Source organism: Perognathus longimembris, chromosome 7 (assembly GCF_023159225.1).
Source record: "Perognathus longimembris pacificus isolate PPM17 chromosome 7, ASM2315922v1, whole genome shotgun sequence".
NCBI lineage: Eukaryota > Metazoa > Chordata > Mammalia > Rodentia > Heteromyidae > Perognathus > Perognathus longimembris.
This window is the reverse complement of record NC_063167.1, coordinates 42,722,457-42,748,909: the sequence shown is the minus strand read 5'-3', so window position 1 is coordinate 42,748,909 and position 26,453 is coordinate 42,722,457. Positions and strand designations below refer to the sequence as shown.

At 42.4% G+C, this 26,453-nt stretch overlaps 1 protein-coding gene across 5 annotated transcripts in view; it reads right to left on the bottom strand.

Moving 5' to 3' along the window:
- Window positions 1-26,453, bottom strand: part of Patj (PATJ crumbs cell polarity complex component) — a 304,043-nt gene that overhangs the window by 42,228 nt on the left and 235,362 nt on the right. For all 5 annotated transcript variants that reach the window (XM_048351444.1, XM_048351442.1, XM_048351445.1 and 2 more), the window contains 3 exons: window positions 10,568-10,651; window positions 1,909-2,102; window positions 490-637 (listed from right to left, as the gene is read on the bottom strand). In XM_048351444.1, the coding sequence (XP_048207401.1) occupies window positions 490-637; window positions 1,909-2,102; window positions 10,568-10,651 (426 nt within the window). The remainder of the gene's footprint in view (window positions 1-489; window positions 638-1,908; window positions 2,103-10,567; window positions 10,652-26,453) is intronic.

Genomic DNA, 26,453 nt, shown 5'->3' with positions numbered 1-26,453 from the left:
AAGGTCATTGAACATGCAGTTAACACTGAAAGTTCCAGTTCATTTCTGGGACTTAGGGTGTATCAAGTTGCTTTTTAATTTCCATTTGCAAAATGGAGAACTTGGTCCAGATAATCCTTAGAGCTTGCCTTGCGGGAAAGGGAAGGCTGGATTGGAGGAATCCCCGTCACACGCTCTTGAAAGCGTCTAGAGCTGGAGAGAGGGCTTCAGGCTCCAGTGGGCCACTGCATCCCGTGCATTTAGAAGACAATTGTGGAGAGAGAGAGATTCTCAGAAGTGTGAAAACCTAGCTTGGAAAGCTCAAAGCAGGTTCCTCACATTTTGTCAAGATAACAGAGCCTTCTTTTAATGCAATTTCTGGTCATTTGAAATCATCAGAGATTTGATTTCTAGTCAAGACTATAAAGAGCCCCAAATGCACCACGTTTTACCATCGAGGTGGGGTTGGGCAGTTCTAAGTGGGTTTTAGGGGTGGCCTTGAGGACTCACCTTGAGGACAGTGGCCACCATCTCCTGTGAGGCATTTCTCATGTTCTCCCCATTCACAGACAGGATCTGATCTCCTCGAATCAGCCTCCCATCCAGGTCTGCGGCCCCGCCTTTCACAATGTCAGAAATAAACACCCCACTTCCATTCCTATGGAAACCATAGAGCAGTCAAGGATTGGCGTGACCACGTTTTTCTTAATTAAAATCTGAGATCACTCACTTTCTGCATGAAATCCTAAAACTTACCAAGGGCCCCATGAAATCTACCCCTCCATCCTCTCTGGCTTTGGTTATTTTTTTTTTTTTTTGGCCAGTCCTGGGCCTTGGACTCAGGGCCTGAGCACTGTCCCTGGCTTCTTCCCGCTGAAGGCTAGCACTCTGCCACTTGAGCCACAGCGCCGCTTCTGGCCGTTTTCTGTATATGTGGTGCTGGGGAATCGAACCTAGGGCCTCGTGTATCCGAGGCAGGCACTCTTGCTACTAGGCTATATCCCCAGCCCGGCTTTGGTTATTTTTAAAGTCTTAATTGCATGCCTTTCATGAATTTCTGTCTCAAAGTTCAAGGGGTTAAAGACTTTGAAAGCTTCCTTCTTACTTCAGTTCCCAAGTCCTCAGGGCCCTGTTGGCAACCTGCTACCTGTTTCTCTGTTTCCACACGAACACAGTCCACCACACATATACATAAACTAAACCTGATGCACATTCCTTTAGTCCACCTTTTCTTTTCTTTTTTTTTTTTCTTTTGTGTCAGTATTGGGGCTTGACCTCAGGGTCAGGGCACTGTCCCTGAGCTCTTTTGCTTAACATTAGTGCTCTGCTATTTGAACCATAACTCCACTTCTGGCTTTTTGTGGTTGATTGTAAGTAAGAGTGTCACAGACTTTTCCTGCCTGGGCTGGTTTCGAATGGCAATCCTCAGATCTCAGCCTCCTGAATAGCTGGGATTACTGGTGCACAGCATAAATCTCCTTCTTCATATTAGCTGTTTCTTAGCTATGACTGTATTAACCTCTGCAAGCCTCAGATCTAGGTATTTCAAATGGAAGACAATCTTGCTAGCTGTACTCCAGAAGGAAACACAATATTCTGGGTTGATAGAACATCCAATTATGTCTTAATTTTTTTGAGACAGGGCTTGTGTTGTGGACTAGGCTGGTCTCAAACTCATACACACAAATGATTCTGCTGCTAGACACAGTCCCTAAATAGCCAGGATTACAGCTGTGCACAGTGGTCCTGTTCTATCTTGGTTTGACAAGTATTACAGTAGTAAAGTGTGGCTTAGATATACCGTCATCTGTCAAGACATCTTAGATGTAGAAATTCCAGCACTAGTGTTCAGCAGGATTTTCCTTTAGTGCCAGTGGGCATGAGTTGACCATGAAAGAAGCCGATCCGGACTTGAACAGCATGGCTTACCGTTTCCCAACGATGCTCAGGCCCAGTCCTCGGCCGGCCTTCTTCTGCAGATCTACATGGAAAATATCCAAGTTCTCCTCGTCCCGGTAGTGGGCCTCGTCCCTGTAAACCACCAGGCGTACCTTCTGCGGAGTCTGCCTCAGGGCGGTGATGGCCTCCTCGTGGCTGGAGCTCCGCAGGTCAACTCCATTCACCTGCAACACCGACACCCCACAGGGGGTGGCTGCTCTGACCCAACCAGGGAGAAAACCTCCCACATTTCCCATTATGTTCCAAGCACACAGCTGCAGGAGCAACTTCGAATAGAAAGGAGAAGGCCCCTACACATCCCTACCTCGTGTCAATGAGGATGGTGGGTTAGAGCAATTGACACAGCTATGGACTTCTATAGAGTTGGTGAAGGACAGAGAGAGAACCAATTTCCTTAACTGAGGTTGAAGGGAGATAAAAGATGGTGTCCCATCAATATATTGAAAACCACTTTGCTTATTAGATTTTTTTCCCTCTCCCAATACTGGAATTTGAACTCAGAAACTTGGGCTTGTTTGGCTTTTTTGATTGCTTGGTTGGTTGCTCTAGCACTTGAGCCACACCTCCAGATTGGAGGTTAATTGCACTGGTTAATTGGAGATCGAGTCTTAATACACTTTGATCGTCCAGGTCTCAGCATCCTGAGTAGCTAGGATTACAGGTGTGAGGCCCCAGTGCCTGGCTAACATCCTCATTTTTTTTTTTTTTTGGCCAGTCTTGGGGCTTGGACTCAGGGCCTGAGCACCTTCCCTGGCTTCTTCTTGCTCAAGGCTAGCACTCTGCCACTTGAGCCACAGCGCCACTTCTGGCCATTTTCTGTATATGTGGTGCTGGGGAATCGAACCCAGAGCCTCATGTATACAAGGCAAGCACTCTTGCCACTAGGCCATATCCCCAGCCCCCGACATCCTCACTCTTAAAACCCACATCACACAACCATTCAGAATGGAAATGTCAAAGATGGTAAATCTGGATCTAAGTAAGCAGAGCAGGGACCTCCTGCAACAGATACAGCAAAAGCATTCAGACCCACCACAGGGCAGTCCAGCAACTTCAATGAGCCTCACTTTCCTTTTCTGTTACATGGCGATCATAACTAGCCTACTTACTTATTTGTAGGCTGTAATGGAGTTTGAACTTGTCTTCCTAGGTAGGCACTCTAACTCTAAGCCATGCCTCCCGTCCTGTTTACCTGTGTGTTTATCAGTCTCAGGGCTTGAACTCAGCCTCAGGGTCTTTCTGACTTCTTTTGTACTTCTGATTATTTTTGAGATAAGGTCTCATGTTTATGCCCAAGCCAGCCTGAATGATCCTTCTGATCTCCATCTCTTCTAGCATGCGCCTGACTTATTTTTTGCTTAAATATTTCTGAAGTACCTCTGTGAAGCCCTTTACATTTATTTTTTTAGAGTAATGTACTAATTACATGACTTATATAGCTCTGACACCTCTATACATCATCTTTACAATTAAAAAAGAATAAAAATTATTAGAAAATATTAATTGTACAAAATAATAGATTTTTCTTTTTTTGCTAGTCCTGGGGTTTGAACTCAGAGCCTGAGCACTGTCCCTGAGCTTCTTTTGCTAAAGGCTATCACTCTACCACTTGAGCCACAGTGTCTCTTTTGGCCTTTTCTATTTATGTGGTACCGAGGAATCGAACCCAGGGCTTCATGCATGCTAGGCAAGCACTCTACCACTCAGCCACATTCCCAGTCTCCAAATAATGGATCTTATTGTGATATTTTCTTATGTGTGTACAAATAATATATACATGATTTCTGAGTCTGGCTTATTTCACAAATTCCATTTTCCTCCAACGAACCCCCCCCCCCCGCCCCCTGCACATGATGTGGTTCTTCTTTGTGGCTAAATAGAACTCCCTTGTATTATACATCACATTTTCTCTATCCAGGCCACCTGCGGATGAGCCCCTTTTGTTGATTCCATAACTTGGCCATAAACACAACTGTGTAGGTATCTCTAGTATATCCTTTGGGTACTGGTGTGGTACCCAGTACTGGTGTAGTAGGATCATATGATTATATTTTTAGTTTTCTGAAGACCCATCATACTGATTTCCAGAGTGGTTGCATTAATTGCCATTATCACCCAATGGTGACAGCTCCTTCCTACCTTGGTTGGCTTTTTTTTTTTTCTTAATGATGATAATTGTCATTCTGACTGAGGTAAAGCAGAATCTCAATGGATTTGCATTTCCCTTATGGCTAAGTAAGGATAAAAAACATTTTTCCATGTCTTTCTTGGCCATTTATACCTTTTTTTCTGAGATCTATCTGCCTATATGTTCATTTGCCCATTTATTTATTACTTGTTCTTTTGTTTGATTTTTTTTGAGTTCTTCAGACATTGAAAATATTTATGGAGTCCCATTCTGAAAATAATTTCCTATTTGTATGTCTTGGAGTGTTTAGTAGTTTCAAATGTCCAAGTCTTACATTAAGGTTTTTGTTCCATTATGGATTGATTTTATACAGTGTAAGAGTTTGTCTTCTACAGGTAGATCTCTAGTTTCTAGCACAACTTCTTTTTATCCTCTTGTTTTTATGCTGGTATTAGGCCTCGAACTTAGGGCTTAAGCACACTGTCCCTTCCTTTTGTTCACTCAAGGCTGGCTCTCTACTATTGGAGCTACAGCTCCACGCCTGACTTCTTGGTGGTTAACTGCAGATAAGGGTCTCACAGACTTTTCCTGCTCAAGAAGGTTTCCAACCTTGATCCTCAGACTAGCCTTCTAATAGGTAGGATGACAGGAGTGGGCCACCAGCATCTGTCTCCAGCACTTTCTTTCTTTCTTTCTTTCTTTCTTTCTTTCTTTCTTTCTTTCTTTCTTTCTTTCTTTCTTTCTTTCTTTCTTTCTTTCTTTCTTTCTTCTTTCTTTCTTTTTTTTCCCCCTTTATTGTCAAAGTGAAGTACAGAGGGGTTAAAGTTTCATATCTAAGTCAGCAGCACTCTTTCTTGAAGAGGCTATCTTTTCTCCAATGTAAGTTTGGGGCACTTTTGTTGAAGGAGATGTGGCTGTGTGGGTTGTTTCTGGGGTCTCTATTCTATTCTACTGATCAACACGTCTGCTTTTCTGCCAGCATCACACTATTTTTGTACTATGGCTGTGCCATTTATGGATATTTACTCATTTAATCTTTAGACAAAAATCTCTGAAGTAGACACTGCTATTATTACTATTGATAGACGGGGAAACAAAGGCACATGGATGCTAAGGAACTGACCAGGGTCACAGTCGGCAGACAGAGGAGCCAGGCTTTGAACCCCAGACAGTTTTTATATTCTTTTTTTTGTTTTTTTTTGGCCAGTCCTGGGCCTTGGACTCAGGGCCTGAGCACTGTCCCTGGCTTCCTTTTGCTCAAGGCTAGCACTTTGCCACTTGAGCCACAGCGCCACTTCTGGCCGTTTTCTGTATATGTGGTGCTGGGGAATCGAACCCAGGGCCTCATGTATACGAGGCAAGCTCTCTTGCCACTAGGCCATATCCCCAGCCCTTCTTTTCCTTACTTTTCTTTTGTTTTTGGAGCCAGTCCTGGGGCCTGAACTTAGCCTGGGCTCTGATCTTGAGCTTTTATGCTTAAGGCTAGCGTTCTACCTCTTGAGCCACAGTGCCACTTCTGGTGTTTTGTTTTGTTTTGTTGTAGTTAATTGGAGATAGAGGGTAGACTTTCCAGCTCTGACTGGCCTGGAACTGAGATCCTCAGATCTCAGCCTCTGAGTGCTAGGATTACAGTCATGAGCTACCTACCAGTGCCTGTCTTCATAATTTACTCTTAGAAAATGGCTTCCTAGATTTAGTTGCCACAAAGAAAGTCAAATACTAATATTAGCTAGTGCTTTCTTCTTTTAAAGCAGTGAAGGGAAGTTTCATTCTTGGCTAAGACTAGAAGTTTGAGATAAACCTACACACTACCTTTTCCTTGGTTAGTGAATTTGCTACAAGGGAAAAACTGAAGGGCTGTGCAACTTTGGACTTAAATGAAAATAGCCATGAGTCACACCCTCCAGGTCACAGCTGGGGCAAGAGCCAAACAGAGAAAACAACCCAAGTCACTAAACAGGCTTGTTCAGTGAAGGTTGGTTCGAGGGCCTTTGCAACTTTGATATTCTAAAGAATAAGAACCTGGGGCTTGTAGAGTCATTACAGTGGGCTTGGTATGGTGGCTCCTGCCTGTAATTCTAGCTACATGAGGGGTAGAAATTGAGAGGATGAGGGCTCAAGGCCAGTCTAGGCAAAAAAATGAGTGAGACCCTCATCTCAATGAACAAGCCAGGTATGATGGTTCATGCCTGCTATCCCAGCTACTAAGGAAGCATGAATGGGAGAATCATAGTCTGAGACCAGCCCAGACATAAATTGTAAGATATCACCCCCCAAAACAACTAAAGCAAAACAGAGCTAGGAGGGTGTGGCTTCAGTGGTAGAGTACTTACCTAACAAGTTCAAGGCCTTGAGTTCAAATTGTGGTAATGAAGAAGAAAAATAAAAAGGAAAGGAAAAAGAATGGCTATAGACAAGTAAGAATGGCTTCTTTGTGAAGAGGATGACTTTGGAGGTGTTGCTTAAAGCTAAGTGTATGAGCCAAGAAATGTCTCAAAGCCAGAGTTCCACACTGCCATCTCTCTACTGGTGTAACTTGGTGTGTGCAGTCCCTCAGATGAGTTCCAAAAAAGTCACTCAAATAATCTCCGCCAAAAGAAAGCTTCTTTTTGGTGACTCGTTGAAGATAAGAGTCTCCTGGATTTTCCTGGCTAGGTTGGTTTTGAGCTGCAATCCTCAGATCTCGGCCTCCTGAGTAGCTAGGATTACTGGTGTGAGCCACCAAGGGCTTGGGGTGATGGCATCAGCCAGGGTTGCCTCCTCTGAAGGGAAGTTACATGGAACAAATGGGCAAACCAGATCTCTAGAAAATGTGTTCTGAGCTGATTATTCCCTTGTACTCCAACAGGTGGCGCAGGAGACCACTCCTGTTACTCAATTGAAAACAAAGGTTTTCACAATGGAAGGAAGAACTTTCTAAGCCTCAAAATACCTTCTGAGAGGCCCCAACTAAAACCTTAATTAAAAGCACTGTCATTACACTCCAGTATTAGAAAAGTATTTCTGCTACACTCCAGTATGAAAGCGTCAGCTCAGATGCAGGCAGTCTCAGATCTGTTTCCTGTAGCTCCTCTGCTGTGGTGGGCATCACTGAGGAGCATGGTAGTGTGCTAGAACCTGGGGAGGGGCAGCACTCAAGCCCTTCTGCACAGAAACACTGCGTGCGGTCTCCACGACACTGGGTCCAGAACAAGAGGGAAGGCTGGAGGGCTCCCACGATAGGCTTGTGGGAAGTGGGCAAACCACTGTGATTTTATCCCATGGGAGAAAATTGGGCATTGTCAACCACATAGAAGGCAGTAAGGGTGATGGAGGTGGTAAGATCAGGTGGAAAGGTGGACAATAAGAAGGAAGACATTGTTTATATTCACCATAGTCCGAACGCTTGACATGCTCAACTATCTGACTCTCTGGACAGGTCCTGGCTTGCCCCCATCGTAATATGAGGCATGATGAAACCATGGAGGATGAGCTAGCAGAGTGCAGAGGATTCTTAGAAGGCAGACAAGCCATCATTTGCTGAGCTTAGTCTGACATCAGTGCCACTGCAGGCTGATGAGCACATCCCAGTGTGGTGACCATAGCGCCTTAGCTAAGAACATGTGACTCAAGGACTCAAGGAACCAGCAAGATGTTTCTTAAGCAAGTACGTGACATGTTCTCTCAGCTCCATCCTGTATAAGAGAGGAGCCTGGACTAGCCGTCCTTGAGAAGTACAAACCATCCACTCAGGCTGGAAGAGGGCACTCTGTGGCACACCAGGAAATGGCTGACCTGACCTTTCTAATCCTCCTTGCATGTAACAGGGAAGCCTCCCATGCAAGCCTTTACCCAGGGTTCACTTGTACAGGAATATACTGACAAGACAGCAGTCAGGGTGGAGGGGGCTAGCCCTCCACTAGGTATGTGCAGGTACTAGTATGTGAACTCAGGACTTGGCTGCTGTCCCCTGGCTTTCTTGTACAAGACTGATGCTCTACCACTTGAACTCCACTTCTGGCTTTTGGGCGATTAATTAGAATAGGAGTTTTGTGGACTTTCCTGCCCCAGCTGGCCTCGAACTGTGATCCTCAGATCACAGTTTCCTAACTAGCGAGAATTATTAGATTGAGCCATGGGCATCCAGCCCCACTATTTTTTCCCCTGCAGTATAATTGGCATAAAATAAGCCACATATATTTCAAATGTAAAATTTATTAGGTTTTGACCTGTGCTTTTATACATTGAAGCCATTTAATTTCAAGTGACTATTCAAAATAACTTATGGACTTAACAATTTATATAGAACCAAGGCATATTTGCATCTCTTCTATTGTGTGGTGGTGGGGGGTAGGGGAGCGCTGGGGGCTTGAACTTAGGGCCTTGCATTTTCATCACTCAGCTTATTTTTTGCTTGGCTAGTGCTCTGCCACTTGAGCCATGTATTCAGTCTAGCTTTTTTGTGGGTTAATTGGAGACGTAGTCTTAATGGTCTTTTCAGCCTGGCTTGGTTTTGAACCATGATCCTCAGATCTCAGCCTACTGAGTAGCTGGATTACAGACATGAGCTACTGGTGCTCAGCTGCATTTAAACTATCTTAAGAATATTTAACCTATTGATCTTCAGAGGCCAATTATGATAACACTAATTAGAAAATCTAGAAAGGATACAACAAAACCCAAACACTCCCCCAAACTGCTGATCACTGAAAACCACACCTCCATATGCAAAGGGGCTTTGCTGATTTCTCTACCCTCATTCTTGCACCTGAGTGTGCTGGGAGCACGCCCTGTCCACTGACCAAGCACACACAAAGCCTGCACAGAAACCCTAGGACATGGCCTGCAAATTTGCAGCCTGTCCTCTCCTTTTCATGCCTTCTTGGCTCTGTTTGCTGCCCCTAATTATAGCTCCATTTTCATCATGGGAGGCCAAAATGAACCAAGGGGAAGAATAAAATTTTCTGACATCATCCAAAATAAGCTATATTAAAGCTGAAAAGGCAAAAAACTGCACATGCCCACCATAAAATCAAACGATTCCATTAAATTCATCCAATGAAAGAAATAAATGTTGCTGAAAGATTTCATACCATTGAAAAGGCTCTTTAGTTTCTCCTAGCAGATGCCCAGCACTGATTAGCTTCCTGCTCATCCATTCCTGCCTCCTCACTTTATAACAACTTAGCTCAATGAGAATCTTTGCAACCTGAAAGTCCAGGTAAACATTTCAATACTTTTTGGTCATAGTCCTGGGGCTTGAACTCAGGGTGTAGGCATTGTCCTGAGCTTTTATTTTTCCCTCAAGGCTAGCTCCCTACCACTACAGCCAAAGCGCTCCACTTGCATCTCTTTTGGTAGCTAGGATTACAGGTGCAAGCCACCAGTAGTGGGCAAATCTCAGGGTTTAATCAGCATACACTAATTATATTCACCAACATCATAACCATCAAAATGCTAGTGGCAGGATGTGGCCTTTCCTCTGATATAAAGGTTTGTTAGGATTTACAAAATATTTAATATTCAGTAAAGTCTTATAAAATATCAAATGCAAGGTCTTATTATTTATCCCAAAGTGGCCTTTAACTTGAAATCTCCCTGCCCTAGCATCCTGAGTGGTTGGATTGCAGGCCTGGCTATGTATGTATGCATTTTTAGGAAGAAGTAAGGTATAATGGAGAAGCAAAAAAATCCAATTGCAGTATTTTACTTTTTTTTTTTTAATTAAAAAAGCTCTTGGGGGGCTGGGGATATGGCCTAGTGGCAAGAGTGCTTGCCTCGTATACATGAGGCCCTAGGTTCGATTCCCCAGCACCACATATACAGAAAATGGCCAGAAGTGGCGCTGTGGCTCAAGTGGCAGAGTGCTAGCCTTGAGCAAGAAGAAGCCAGGGACAGTGCTCAGGCCCTGAGTTCAAGCCCCAGGACTGGCCCCCCAAAAAAAGCTCTTGGGACTAGGAATGTGGCGTAGTGGTAGAGTGCGTGCCTAGCATGCATGAAGCCCTGGGTTTGATTCCTCAGTGCCACATAAGCAAAAAAAGCCAGAAATAATGCCATGGCTCAAGTGGTAGAGTGCTAACCTTGAGCAAACGAAGCTCAGGGACAGAGCTCAGGCCCTGAGTTCAAGCCCCTGGACTGACAGAAAAAAGCTCTTGGAGACTGGAGGTATGATTCAAGTGGTAGAGCACTAGCCTTGAGTGAAAAAGCTAAGCAAGAATGTAAAGCCCTAAGTTCAAGCTCTAGTATTGGTGAAAAGAAAAGTTCTCATTGATAAGGTTGATTATATATCAGTGAGATGCTCAATGTGCGCGCGCGCACACACACACACACACACACACACACACACGAATATGGTATAGCTTTGTTAAACAGGAGAGAAATCAGTGCAGGTGCAGCCAAGTGGAAGACATATGAATTAGCCTTATGGACCAGGGTTGGCAAAGCAACTGTAGTTACTAAATAAAATAAAAGTTACGAGATTACTAGTTACTAGATAAATAAAAGAAAATTAAAAGGACAAACCTCTAATATCTGGTCTCCAGCCCAAAGCCTTCCATCTCTGGCTGCGGCTCCTTCTTCATAGACTTCATGGATAACTATAGCATCCTGTAAAAAACAGAAACAAAAAAATTCCTATGAATTCTCCACGACCACAAGTGCTTTCAAAAGCAAGCAACAAAGCCATGGGGCAGAAACCAACACTTTGGTATTTGGTAATGTTTATTTCAGCTCACAGAAAGATAAATGAGATGTACAGTGACATATTAGAGGAGCAATTAAGGGGTAATTTTCCTAAGCTTAATATTTTACTCCTTCAGAACTGGCTTTGTTGTAATCCTGGCATCCTAGGAGGCTAAGATCTGAGGATCTGGGTGCAAAGCTGGTCTCCAGTTAACCAACAAAAAGCTGGAGGTGGAGCTATATGGCTCCAGCCTTGAGTTAAAAAGCCCAAGAAGAGTGCAAGGCCCTCAGTTCAAGCCCCAATACCAATACACACACACAGACACACACATAAGCACACAACTGGTTTAACCCAATATTTCATGTTAAATCTCCTGAATGGGTTTCACTGTTAACCTTTGATGTGCTGCTGTATGTGAACCTGAGGTGAGTCACGTGTCATTGCTATTGACATTTTATGCTATATTTTCAAACATAATTTTGGCATACTGGCACCCAAGGACTGGCATAGATGTGCTGCCCAATGAAGTGAGTTGACAGACCTTATCACTTGGGCAATGAAAGAAATAACTAGTTGAATGAATGGGCTCTGAAAGACAAAAATAGCATACAGACCCAAAGTGTAAGACAGCTGTGGGTTCAAATCCTACCATCATATAATCTTGGGAAGATTAACTCCTCTGAATTTACCATTGAACAATTAGGAGCTATTATCTATGGTAGGTAAGCGCTGGTGAAGAAAGCACATTATGGTTAGTGAATTAAGAACATGTACTGTAGAGGTGGGGATTTTGCTCAGTGGAGGTGCACTTGCCTAGCATAGGCAAGGCTCCAAGCTCAGTCCTAGCTCTGCAAGAACAACAACACACAAACATGCGCATCTTCAAATGAGCTCTTCTAGAACTTATCATCAAAACAATATGCCCCCATATAAAGGATCGAAGCAACCACAGAGAGCCATAGACCACACAGAGAAGCTGTGGTTCACCCTGCTTTTCCAGTCGCTGTCCTTAGACACCTGCCATTCAGTTTACTAAGGATCTCTCCAGACAATCGGCATTTATACAACAAAATCATTACACATTTTGGTGAGACTAACAGAAGATATTCAAGTGAGTCTGTTCACATTACTAGATAACAGAAGACTAGACTAACTACTAGACTAACAGAAGATATTCAAGTGAGTCTATTCACATTATTTTTCCCGCCTTCAAACTTAGCAATGCCTTGCCCTGGGGGTTCTTGAGGTGCTGTCTATCAACAAGCTACCAGAAGGCACATGCTCATTCTGTATTTAATGGAACAGAAGGGTACAGGACAGTTAAGTCAAATGGACCCCACTAGATGACTTGGGGGGCTGCAGTGGCAGGATGAGCTTTTGAGTGGAGATGGAGATCTGTTTCCACAGGGAGGATCTGGGATCTGATCTGTCTAGCCTCCTTCATTCCCCACCTGTGGCAAACATAAGTCACAAGATCCTGCAGGCAATTGGGTCTAGGTTGACGCCCCTGGGACAGATGGCAGGTATAAAGAAGCCTGGCCTGGCACAAAGCCAGTATCCCAGGCACAGTGGGAAGAGCAGGACTGGCAGGGATCCTGCAGGCTTTTGTGAGGAAGGGCCTCCAGGTTGCCACAGAACACAAAAGTCTTGCCAATAGGAGGCCAGCTTTGTTAACCTTGAGAGTTAATGAACTCCAGGATAATTGAAATTAAAATTTACCTTACTCCAGAGCCTCAGCATGAAGATAACATGAAGTAAAGATAAAAGTGAGACACTTCTTGCAAAAATAATACCAAGAGGATCAAAAGAAAAGTCCACTCTAGGGCTGGGAATATGGCCTAGTGGTAGAGTGTTTGCCTAGCATGCATGAAGCCCTGGGTTTGGTTCCTCAGCACCACATATACAGAAAAAGCCAGAAGTGGCACTGTGGCTCAAGTGGTAGAGTGCTTGCCTTGAGCAAAAAAGAAGCCAGGGACAGTGCTCAGGCCCTGAGTTCAAGCCCCAGGAATGGCAAAAAAAAAAAAGTCCACTCTAAAACATATTTTCTTTATAAAAAGGAAGAGATTCTTTAGAAATTCTGGAGTAGAGAAGCAACAAAATTAGAGGTACATAGCCAAACAACCCACCTGGCTTCTAAATACCTTTATGGAACTTTGATTTTTATCAGAACATGTGTGGAAACATTCGTTATTACAGCAATTGGACAGGCAGAAAGGCCTCTTGATTCCAGATCAATTGCATTTCACATTCCATACCAGCAGATTTTTTCTTTTAAAAGATCATTTCCTTAAATCTGTCTTATGAAAATTTGCTTCAGAGGAAAGAGCGAACCATGCTGAGTTATGGCTCAAGGCCATTCCAACACACTGACATGGTCTCATCAAGGGTGACTGGGACCAGGGAGAAACCAAGGCAGGCTCTGGAAACAGCAGAGGTAATGATGCTATCTGCAAAATATGGCATCCCAGTACCCTCTCTTCTCTGGGTTGGGGAGGACCACTTACTGAACATGGCCATGTGTGATTATTACTGAACATAGTGTTCAGTATAAAAATTTCAATCTCCAAAGCAAATGGGATATTTCAAATTTAAAAGGAAGGAGAAGATCTAGAGTTTTTTATTCAATAAGGTGGTCTGAATCTCAAATTGCTTAAGTTCTTTCTGGTGCTTACGAGGTACCATACATAAAGGAAAGTTATTGCTCATAGTCTCAAAGAAATGCCAGATTCACTGCTACTCATCTGGGTTGGGTGCTTCTATCTTTTTTTGTTGTTGTTGTTTTCTATCAGTCATAGGGCTTGAACTCTGTGCCTGGGCACTGTTCCTGAGCTCTATAGCTCAAGGCTAGCACTCAAGGATAGTGAGCCACAGTGCCACTTCTGGTTTTCTGGTGGTTAATTGGAGATAAGAGTCTCATAGACTGTCCTGCCAGGGCTGGCTTTGAATCACAATCCTCAGATCTCAGCCTCCTGAGTAGCTAGGATTACAGGTGTGAGCTGACCAGGCCGGTGCCTCAACCTTTCAGTATGAAAAAATATCCCTGGAGCACACTGATGGCTCACACCTGTAATCTTTGCTACTCAGGAGGCCGAGACTAGAGGACAATAGAAAAAGGAAAGCCACTATTGGAAATAATGATTTCCAATTATCCAATAGAAAAGCTGGAAGTCGAGGTGTTGTCGAAGTGGTAGAGGGTCAGCCTTGAGCAGAAAAAACAACTAAGAGACAGTGTCCAGGCACTGACTTCAAGACCCAAGACTGGGGCATGTGCGCCCAGCTGCCCCCCCTGCCCCCGCCAATGGTATTTCTTTCTTTTTGCCTGACTATGGCCACAATTTCTCTGACTCTGTGAAAGCATGAGAAAACCTGTCCCTAGAAGGCCATCTTTTTTTTTTTAACTGCAAACCCTAGTGTTCTGGAAACTTGCATTAACTTTAAGTGACAAATGTCAGAGTTCAAGAGTTCATATTAGAAATATGTGTGGTTGAATGGTGGAATTAGGGAAAAAAAAGATCAGTTATTTATTTAATGTCAGTATTGGGGTTTGCACTTAGGACCTTGAGCTCTTAATTGGCTTTCTTCCCTTCTCAGGGATGGCTCTCTACCACTCACAAGGATTTTTTTTTTTTGAAGAAATATTTCCATCTTTTATTTGAAATAACAGTACATGTGCATAGCATACAAACAATTTTCTTTTACACAGAGCTGACTGGATTCCACCCAAGATTATCCCTATGTACATGGTAGCTTCATCTCTTCACTTTTCAGTCTATCCTACAAACACATAATTTAACAGGAACATACAACCACTCAGAATTTCCTTTTAGACACTATTGATGGAGTCTACCCAAGATCGTTCCTGTCATAAATGTAACTCCTGTCTCTTCATTTTTCAGTCTACCCCACATAAAAGGATTTTTATCTTGTTTTTCACAGGGTAGGAAAAGTAGTAAAAGAAGAAGAAGAAGGAGGAAGAGGAGGAGAAGGGAGGAGGAGAAAGGAGGAGGAGGAGGAGGAGGAGGAAGAGGAGGAGGAGGAGAGGAGGAGGAGGAGGAGGAGGAGGAGGAGGAGGAGGAGGAGGAGGAGGAGGAGGAGGAGGAGGAGGAGGAGGAGGAAAGAATAGTAAAAAAAGATATTTGGTTGGGATATTTTAGATATGTATTTCACAAAATTTCACTTCTTTATGCCTATGGAAAAACTGTGATTTGATGAAATAATATTGACCTTTATGAATTTAAATCACGATTCTCATTTCTTTCTTAGATATCCTCCTAAATTTCAATGCCCCTGGGCTACTAAAGCAAACCTGCAGTTGTGGTTGCCCGTCTCTCTCAAACCTTGGGTTTTCTCTAAAGGCAAAGGCCAGGCCGGATTCCAGAGATATGGAAAGAGTCTTCTGTTTACAAGCTTCTCTCTCAATAGCCTACATCTGAAATACCCCAACAGAAGCAAACTCCTTTATTCCATGGTCAGTGGTAACATTAGGGGATGAGGATATGGCTCAGTGGTAGAGGACTTGCCCAACATACCTAAGAACCTGGGTTTGACCCCAGCAAAACACACACACACACACACACACACACACACACACACACACACTCATGGACACTCAGGAACAAGTGGCTGGTGGCCATTATATTACACTGTTTACACTGTTGAAGGGGCAAGGTGTTCAAATGTCTCTATTCCTAAGAGGGTTAACACAGTTACATGGTATAAATTTAAAGTAGTATACAATGAAAAGTTGAGTCTGTGTGTGTGTGTGTGTGTGTATGTGTGTGTGTGTGTGTGTGTGTATGTACATGTATGCGCTAGTACTGAGGCTTGAACTCAGGAATTGAGATTTGTCACTTAGCTTTTTTGCTCAAGTCTAGTACTTTACTACCTGAGCTACAGCTGTACTTCTGGAATTTGCTAACTAATTAGAGATAAAGGCCCTGTGGACCTTCCTGCCTAGGCTGGCTTTGAACCACAATCCTCAGATCTCAATGGACTGATAGGATTACAGGTGTGAGCCACTTGTGCTTAGCTTGACACTTATCCTTCAGCCACTCAATTTCCTTATCTAGAAATAAACATGATCTAGTCTCTCATTTAAAAATTTATTAAATTTTTTATTATTTGTGTAATAAATCATTTTTAACAAAAAATGAGGGTTAATATTATTTGTAACACAGGGTTTGATCCTAGGGCCTTATGCTTGTGAGGCAGAAGCTTTATCACTTTGGCCATGCCTTTGGCCCTAGTTTCTCATTAGAAAATTTATTTATGATTACGATTATTTTGAGGTTCTGGGGATTGAACCCAGGGTCTTGCACATGCCAGGCAAGTGCTACACCATTGCAGCGACATTCCTAGCCATGTGTCTCATAGATATTTGCAGAGATATTCTCCACCTCTATAGTTGAAAAGCATGAAGTTGAAAAGCATGAAAACTGTGGGTTATAGCCTCTTTTAGCTACTACCTTCTTTGTTTGATGAAATTCAGTGTCACCAGGTGCTAGCTCCTCTGTGAAATCTCCTCCGACTCTGCCTGTCATCACTTACAACCTGCAAGACTTATCAGAGCATCCCCAGTGTTTGTTCACAAATCCATGTCCTGTACTGCCTCCCATCCTTGAAGGATTGGGGCTGTGTCCAACTCATCTTTGGATCCTGATGCTAAGCCTAGAGCAGATACTGGCTCACTAAATGCTTATTAGGAAACTGTTTGGGGCCAGGTGCTGGTGACGCACACCTATCATCCTACTTAGGAGGCCGGGATCTGAGGATCGAGGTTTGAAGCTAGCCTGGGAAAGAAAGTCTATGAGACTCTTATCTCCAATTAACTACCAAGAAGCCAGAAGTGGAGCTGTGGCTTGTGTGATAGAGTGCTAGTCTTGAGCAGAAAAACTAAGGGACAATGTCCAGGCCCTTTGTTCAAGCCCCAGTACCAGAGTGCACGTGTGTGTACATATGCACATGTACACACGCACACATACACACACACACACATACACACACAACATATACACTGAAGCCAGGTTGGGTAGAAAAATCCATGAGCCTCCTTATCTTCAATTAACCAGAAAAAAGCCATTGGTGGATCTGTGGCTCAAGTGGTAGTGTGCCAGCCTTGGGTGAAAAAAATCCAAATGAGAGCTTAAGGCTCTAAATTCAAGCTTTCGTACCCATGTGCATGCACATACACACACATCATTAGATAAAATGCAATCCAAATGCCCCAGACAGGTGAGGCAGGCAGGGTTAATATGTCTTAATCTTACTCCAACACAACTACTGGATGTGGTAAACTTTCTGATGGTTAAAGTATTAGCCAAGACGACTCATCACAAATGGATGTTAAATCCATCTGAATTCCCAGAGAATGTACTTTAGCTCAGAGAGCAATTTTAAGGAGTCAAGAATGAGAGATTTAATTATCACTGAGCCCCATAAAAAACCCCAAATTCCTCCAAGGGATTTAGACTGTGAATTGCTGGAAAAAAATAACATATAATAATAGTGTACTGTTAGACAGAGGCAAAGTCATCAGACACTTCAGCCATCAATCAACATTTTCTTTACAGTTTGAGCTGCCAACAAGTAGATAAAGTAGCTCATAAACACACCAATTGTTCAGCAAAGGGGGATTTATTGTCACAATAGGCTTGTAACACTCAGAGAAACCATGTGTTAGAAAAATCCATTGCAGGCCTTTGGTGAGAGGAAGGATTTTAATAAACTCCCTTTTGTGGGTGAGCTATTTGAGAAGAATGACATTTTATAGTTAATGTTTGTATGTATGCAATGGATTGTTTTAATAAGCATTGTAGGTCAAAATAGCGATGAAAATGACAGGGCTAGGGGTTTAATTTTACTGCTTTCAAGAATGTTTTACTTAATTTGAGTCACCCTGGCATAAATCTCTGCTATTCCCATAAAAGATCCCTCCCACACTGCCCACAAAAAAACAAAATCCTAAGGGACATTTTAACTACAGAAAAATTTCCCATTAAATTTCCCATTTAAGATGCAAAACCCATTTCATTGATCAATGATCTTAAAAAAAAGTGTTAGGTCTTATTATTCTGTTTTTAGGAGGAAAAATTCTCCTTAATAATAAGGACCCACAAAGACTGAAAGAATATTAAACATGTGGTATATAAAATGGGGACTTTTATTTCTCCTATAAGAAAACGTGGTTCCGATCTATGCCTTTGAGGGGCGAGTGATTCTATTTTCAAACACCATTTCATAGTTTTCCTCTATGGCTGTCATTGCTCGTAGCAGACGAAATGTCCCTTTTTGCACATGGGCTGCTTGCTCAGCTGGAAGGCAACAAAGGGGCTATAATAGCATCCAGAATGGTAAAACTCAAACTATCCACCTTTCACTGGAAAACAGACTGCAGGTGAAGTTACTGATTTATGGTATCTACCATAGTAGTTATAGAGCTGAAGAAAAAAATGTTGGTTAAATCACTAAATGTTATCTCATTTTGAGCAAAGAAGGCTGGAAATTCAAACTGTATATAAATAAAAAGAATATGATTCCCACCCTTCTTTTGCCATCCCAAGTCTTCTGTGAGCAATATTATTACAATTATTTTTATATTATTTTTTCAGTGCTAGGGAATCTAAAGTCTCACACATGCTAGGCAAGTACTCTGCCACTGAGCTATGTCTCCAGACTCCCTCCCTCCCTCCCTCCCTCCCTCCCTCCCTCCCTCCCTCCCTATGAATTTTGACCACTATGGCATATATACAGTCTTCCTTTTATTTACTAGTATATTCCTTAAAACTTAAATATCTATGTTAGGACCTCATTAGAAGTTTTTCAATACCTACTTTATGACTGACACTTTGCATGATGCATATAGATCTACAGACGTGTGTGTGTGTGTGTGTGTGTGTGTGTGTGTGTATGTTGGCAGTACTGGGGTTTGAACTCAGGGCCTCACACTTGCTAGGCAGGTACTCTTCTGCCTGTGCCACTTTTGCAGCCCATTTTAATGCTGTTTGTTGTTCCTTCTGCATTTAAAAAGTTATCTTAAAACCACCTAAAAGTGGTTGTATGTAGGAATTTCAATTTAACGTTAATTTATGAGCATAATGTATTTTGATCAATATCTTTCCATCTAGAGTTCTTCCCCTGTCTTTTCTAACCTCTCTGCTGGCTGTTTGTTAAAAGACAGTCTTACTGTTGGAGCCAAACAGGACTGCTTTCCTCCTACTTATGCTTTCCTGTGCTGCTGGGATGATAAGCACACACTACGGTGCTTCATTGGTTGAGATGGAGTCTCATGAACTTTTCTTTGCCTGAAATTGCTTTGAACCTCAAGCCTTCTATCTCTATCTCTCATGTAAATAGGATTACAGAACCGAGTCACCATGCCCATCATATATATATATATATTTGGGAATCTGTACTCATGTATGGAACTAGCACAGCAAAACTCCCTCATATTACAAATATATGCTAACCCCCGAATAAAATTGGGCCAGGCACCAGTAGCTCATACCTATTAATGCTAGATACTCAGGAGGCTGACATCTGAGGATTGATTTCAAAGCCAGTCTGGGCAGGGAAGTTTGTGAGACTTTAATCTCCAATTAGCCACTGAAAAGCCTGAAGTGAAGCTGTGACTCAAGTGGTAGAGTGCTAGCTTTGAGTGAAAAAGCTAAGGGATAGCACCCAGGCCCTGAGTTTAAGCCTCAATACTGGCATAAAAAATTAAATAAATAAAACCACATTCAAGTGAGGAAGAAGAATAAGAAAGAATAATAGAGGGGTAAGCATGATCAAAGCATATTACATGCATGTATGAAAATATCACAATGAAGCCCCTCATACTGTTCAATTAATATGTGTAATAAGATGTGGGGAGAAAATCTTAAAACAACTCATCCTTAAACTCTAAGAGACTGGAGGTATAGCTCAGTGCTACAGCAATTTCCTAGCATGCAGGAGCCCCAGGTTTGAATCTCAGCATCACAAGCCAAAAACAAAACAAACAAACAAAAACAACAACAACAAAAAAAAACCCCACAAAAATCATTCTCAACTCTAAAAGGTAGGATTAGTTTCATTTTATGGTAGTAGAAATATCAGCTTAGAGGATCTAAAGAGCTTAGTGAGAGTATCAACCATAAAGCTCCGATAAAGAGCAGAGCTAACATCTGAACGCAGGCTTCTTTTTTTCTTTTCATTAAGTATAACTTTTACTGTTCATGGATACCATGTTTATAAACTTGCCTACTTCCTATTATTTTTTGGTGACCCCAAATAAATGCTCCCCGTGCCTTCATTGTTATTCTTGGACATGCTCAGTGTGGAAACATTTAAATCCTGTGATCCTCCCTTTTTGATTGAGATTGCACTCTTCTCATTTCAGTTCTCATATGGCAAACAAGCAGTCTTTTTGTGATCTACTTAGTGTCTTGTTTGGTTGTCTTGGTTTTTTGGCTTTTATTTTTTGCATCTTTGTCTGTTTTATTTGTGATCTTACTGCTTACAATGGTCCCTAAGCACTGGACCAAAATGCCATCTAAGTGTAATAGGCTGTGGTGTGTCTTAAAGAGAAAATATGTATGTCTGGGAGGCTTTGTTCAGGCATGAATTACATGACACTGGCTGCGAGTTCAATGTTAACAGACCAGCAATATAGTCATGAGGTATCCTTAAACAGAAATGCACATAAATCAAAATTATATAATGGATTGTGGTTGGAAATGCTGAGAGCAAGGCATGGTGGATCCCCACCACCCTCTGCAGCAACCCTAGAGGCGATGTGTGGCCTTCATTGCTTCAGTCTTGGCCCCAGCTGGACAGAAAACAATGACCCTGAATACTGAGACAAGGCCATCCTTCCTGTTGCTTCATTCCCCTGGTGCTGTGTCATGACAACAGAGCCAGGCCCAATATGAAAGCTGGTAAATGCCGAAAGGCAGTGAGACAGTGACTATGATGGAGATGGCAGTACACATGGATGTCCTTGCCACCAAGCGCCTCGAGGTTGAGTTACCCAACAATGGGAAACTTAACAATGCATTCTTCCTGTGATTTGATACTTTTAAAACCACTTAGAAAGGTGATATTCAGGGACTGAGTTGGTATTAGTTGGTATTAGTAAAGTATCTGCCTAGCATGTGCAGGGTCCGGGGGCCAGTGTCTAATCCCAAACACCACAATTAAAAAAAAAAAAAAGGTATGATTTGGAAAAATCCCGGTGCCAGTGGCTTCACACCTGTATTCCTAGTTGCTCAGAAGGCTGAGATCTCAGAATCACAGGTTGAAGCCAGACAAGGCTGGAATGTCTGTGAGACTCTTATCTCCAATAAATTACCATAAAAGCTGGAAGCGGTGCTGTGGTTCAAGTGGTGCAGTGCTAGCCTTGAGCAAAAAGAAGCCCAGGGAGAGCGCCACGGACCTTGAGTTCAAGCCCCAGGACTGGCCAAAAAGAAAAAAAAAGACGAATTGTAGAGTTGCTCATCCTTTTCACTGTTACACAAAGAACTTTTCTCTAGTTTGATGCTGAGTATTTGATATCAACTCACTGATTGATGAGATGTACAAAATTAAGAATATGCTTCATTTTAACATCTCATAAGAGTATACATACAGGACCAGAGGTAAAAATGGAGTCAGTAAATCCATATTCCTTTATTCTAAGATAATTTGAACAAGCCTCATAGTTAAGTGTATATTAAGTCTACTACTTTCCCATGAATCAGAATAAAAGATGATTACTTTAGAAGAAACACAGGCTTTGTCAAACTGATGTTACTCTTTGCTTGACAGCTTTATAGACTGAACAGATAATGCTTTCTGCTCAGAAACCTAAGAGGCAATAATAGCTATACAACACAGCCAGCAAGAGTGAGGGCTTACTTATTATAGTTGAAATCTTAAGTCTTAAGAATCCAGGATACACAGTACAAGAAATGTATCCAATGCCTAACGTATGAAACTGTAACCTCTCTGTACATCAGTTTGAAAATAAAAATTAAAAAAAAAAGAATCCAGGATACTTCACTTTGTTCACTACACAGATTTTCTGAGAAACTCAGAATGGACTTCAGTCTGTATAAAACACTGCTACAATAGGAAAAATGAGAATATATATATAGATCCTAAAATATACCCAAACACCTGAAAGAGGAAGAAAATGGGCCACAATGTTAAGTACTATTATTTTGGGATTCTGAAACATGCTTATCTGAATGACAGATAACATAAAGTCATTAAGTTAGCAACAGGCGTGTTGGCTCTTTTGATGTAAACAGACTAACTGCTCAATTGTACTAGACCAAAAAAAACCCACCTCAATGTGTATGCCTTGTATGTGTGTGCATGCTGTTGAATATATAAGTAATTCTAACACTGAAATTCAGGAATTGCAAACTCTCACTACTTACCAGGTAACTAATATGTGAAATGAAAATCTTAGCAATGAAATTGCTAATATAGGAATCGTTGACAATACATAAAGATATTGTGCATTTTAAGACTGTGAAAAGCTTTTTCTTAAGCTTAAACATGAAACTATTTTATATTTACTTAACATGGAATTCCCTTGCTAAGTGTGATTTAACGAAAACTTGATATTCATCGGTATGAATGTAATTTTTCATATTGAAATATACATTTATTTAAGGAAATGGGATAATATTTGCACTATATCTTATAAGTCTCCATAGTTCCATCTGGTCCTTATTTATTTAAATTTTAGTCAGCTTGCATAATATTTTTGCTTACAGTTATACTCTTTAGGATCAGAAATGGCCAAATCTGGAAATTTAGAGGTATTATTCATCAACATTCTTTCAGTGTGATTCATATTCTTTTCCTATACTCTGCTTTGATTTTAAAATAAAACTAAGGTAATAAGATGTTTTGTATAAAAATATATGACCTAAGTCATAACGATAAAAGGAGCTTGGCTGCAAAGGATTATAGGCCAAAGACAACCACAATCCTCATGAAACAGATTGCACAAAGTTCAAATGCAGGGGAATGGCAAAATAAAACACTTCATCAAATGTAAAATAGCTTTTCAATTCTGCTTACTCTAAAAATACCTTGTGGTTTAAATCTTCCCAATCACTTTGTAGACTGTGGGGCTTGAACTTAGGGACTGGTGCTGTCCTTGAGCTTTTATTTGCTCCAGGCTAGTGCTCTACCACTTTGAACCACAGCTTCACTTATAGTTTTCTGGTGATTATTGGAGATAGAGAGTCTCATAGACTTCTCTGCCTGGTCTGGCTTCAAATCCTGAGTCTCAGATCTTAGACTCCTGAGTAGCTAGGATTACAAGTGAAAGATGCCAATGTCCAGCTGCATCCTACTTTTAAATGTAATAAGTAAATGACAGCATTCACCATGATGAGGGGGCAAATGAAGTCTCTTACTGGAGAGGTACTCTTCACTTCAACTTCTAAATGGATGAGCTTGGCCCTTAAAGTACCAATCTTTATTTACTGTTCAAGTCTTCTTGGGCTTGAAGTTCTTTTACCTTGGTATGTCTTACTAATTTGTCTGCTCTAAATCAAGATGAATCAAATTGGCATATCACTACAGGATTTGTGTAATAAACATGAATTAAAAGATGGGTGCCAGTGGCTCATGCCTGTAATCCCAGATACTCAGGAGGCTGACAGCTGAGGAGTCCAGTTCAAAGATAGCTGGAGCAGAAAAGTCTGCAAGATTCTTTTTTGGGGGCTGGGGATATAGCCTAGTGGCAAGAGTGCCTGCCTCGGATACACGAGGCCCTAGGTTCGATTCCCCAGCACCACATATACAGAAAACGGCCAGAAGCGGCGCTGTGGCTCAAGTGGCAGAGTGCTAGCCTTGAGCGGAAAGAAGCCAGGGACAGTGCTCAGGCCCTGAGTCCAAGGCCCAGGACTGGCCAAAAAAAAAAAAAAGATTCTTTTTTGGTCTTTTATAGATTTTTTTTTTTTCCAGAGCTGAGGACCAAACTCAGGGCCTTGCACTCACCAGGCAGGCACTCTTCTGCTGAGCTAAATCCCCAGCCCCTGCAAGATTCTTATCTCCAGTTTACCAGCATGAAGTTGGAAGTAGATCTGTCCCTCAAGTGATAGAGCCTTGAGCCACAGGTCCACTTCCATCCTGGAGCCTCAACCTTGAGTGAAAAAGCTGAGGAACAGTGCTCAGGCTCTGAGTTCAAGCTTCAGTACCAGCAGCCTCCCCTGCACCATCAAGAACTGAATCCCGGGCTGGGGATATAGCCTAGTGGCAAGAGTGCCTGCCTCAGATACACGAGGCCCTAGGTTCGATTCCCCAGCACCACATATACAGAAAACGGCCAGAAGCGGCACTGTGGCTCAAGTGGCAGAGTGCTAGCCTTGAGCAAAAAAGAAGCCAGGGACGGTGCTCGGGCCCTGAGTCCAAGGCCCAGGACTGGCCAAAAAAAAAAAAAAGAAAAAGAACTGAATCCCCAGTACTATCTCTGAGCTGTTTTGCTCAAGGCTCGCACTCTACTAATGGTACCACAACTCCACTTCTGGCTTTTTGGTGGTTAACTGTGGATATGATTCTCACAGACTTTTTTTTTTTTTTTTTTTTGCCCAAGCTGGCCATGACCTTTATCCTCAGATCACAGCCTGCTGAGTAGCTAGGATTACAGGCATGAGCCACCAGCGCGCAGCCTTGACACTGTTCTTGTCAGCCACACGGTCTTGCCAGCAATGAGTAAGTATAGCACTGTAGTGACAGTGAAAACGGATGGGAGGTTCTCCTGACTGGCCTATACCAGCAGGGCCACGTACCAGGTGACCCAGGCTCTATGGAGGAACCGAATGAGGCCAGCGTGTTGGAATTCAGGGTGGCACAGAGGCCTCACACAGATACCTTAGGCAGGGGCTGGGGATATGGCCTAGTGGCAAGAGTGCTTGCCTCGTATACATGAGGTCCTGGGTTCGATTTCCCAGCACCACATATACAGAAAATGGCCAGAAGTGGCACTGTGGCTCAAGTGGCAGAGTGCTAGCCTTGAGCAAGAAGAAGCCAGGGACAGTGCTCAGGCCCTGAGTCCAAGCCCCAGGACTGGCCAAAAAAAACACCAAAAAACAGATACCTTAGGCAGGTACAAGATGTAGTACGGAGGCCCGGAAGGCACAAAAGAAAACAGAGCATGGCAGTGGAGCTGTGCTTCAAGGGTTAGAGTGCTAGCCTTGAGCAAAAAAGCTCAGGGATGACACCCAGGCCCTGAGTTCAAGCACCAGAACAGGCACAAAATTGCACAGGGTGTTGAGAGGATCATTCTCTTTTGTAGATGACATTATAATGATAGAAAAAGAAAGTCTAAACCCAACTAGAATCTACTGCAGGTATAGTCTCTGCAGAAGCTTCCTGCCTTATCTGCATCTCCATTTTCTCCTCTGCAAATGCAAAAATCAGGACTCCATCTGTCCAAGGATGTGGTGAGGATCACATGCGAGGATACATATTATGGCATCAAGAACAATGCCTACGTCATACTTTAAAAGTCCCATTCTCAAAAGCAAAACCTAATTCTCTAAGAACAAAGTCCTGTTTTAGTGTGCAGGGGAAAAGAGCTAAAGACCTACTTTAATAACTGACAGGCATTCGCCAGAGTTCTTTAGTGTTAGGATCTTAGTCAAGTTGCATAACCTGAAGGGGTAGATTTTTGTAAGGGGCACTGTTGTCCCAAGGTGGCAGATTGAACTTGAAAAGGTTAAATCACAAGTCAACAGCCCACAGATAAAACCTGAAATTTATATGCTAAAGACTCAGTGCCACGCTCTATTCTGCTGCCTCCCAGCTATAGCCTGGGCCAACTGGCAATGGAATGCAGAGAAAGGAAGATGCACAGAGCATTGTGGAGACCCTGCCCTCATTCAAGCCTGCTATTACTCCAGGACAAACAATTTACCTCTAACACTTCCTTACATAGGATCCCCCAGGCGGATAAGAATATCACCTTTATAAGTCTAGAGACTTAATTTTCTATCTTCAGAGGACTGGTGATCAAATCAGGATTGTCTCATCACTGGACTTCCAATCAGGAAGCATACATTTCTGAGAGGGGAACACTGAACACTAAGGGGTTCAACGAGAGCTTAGGATCAGGTCACACACTTGAGACAGGGTCAGCGCTCTGGGTGAGGTGGTTTCCTCTGAGCTGTGATAATGTACACAAATGAACACCCCAATAAGCTTGAGGGAGAAGAAGAGGAATGACAGAGGAAAAGATGGATGGAAGAAACATTTTTCCCCCCTCTCATACATGGAAGCTAGATCTAACATACAACTATGTATAACATATATAAGGCTCAATGAATTTACACACAAATAAGCTAACTAAAGAAGAGTATACTTAGAGGAGAAATCCAAAGGTGTAACTCCTCTCCAAAACTAAAGCAGTGTTTATTGAAATGAACACCAGGAATTGAAAACATGTTGGGGGGGTGGGCAAAGAAAGGGGGTCACAGGAATGGAGGGAGAAAGGGTGAGAAGATGAAGCCATTATATTCTATGTACATTATAGAAAAAAAATGAACGATGTCACTTGAGGGTAGGGATGGGAGGGGAAAAATGAGAAAGAACAAAGGAGGGGGTAACACTGACCTGAAACATGAAACTCATAACCTGATTTATGGAACCATGACCACTTTGTGCAACTACTTAATAGTAGCAATTAAAAAAAAAACCTCTTAAAAATCTGTGTTAATATACTATCTCTGCTCTACAATGTACTTTACC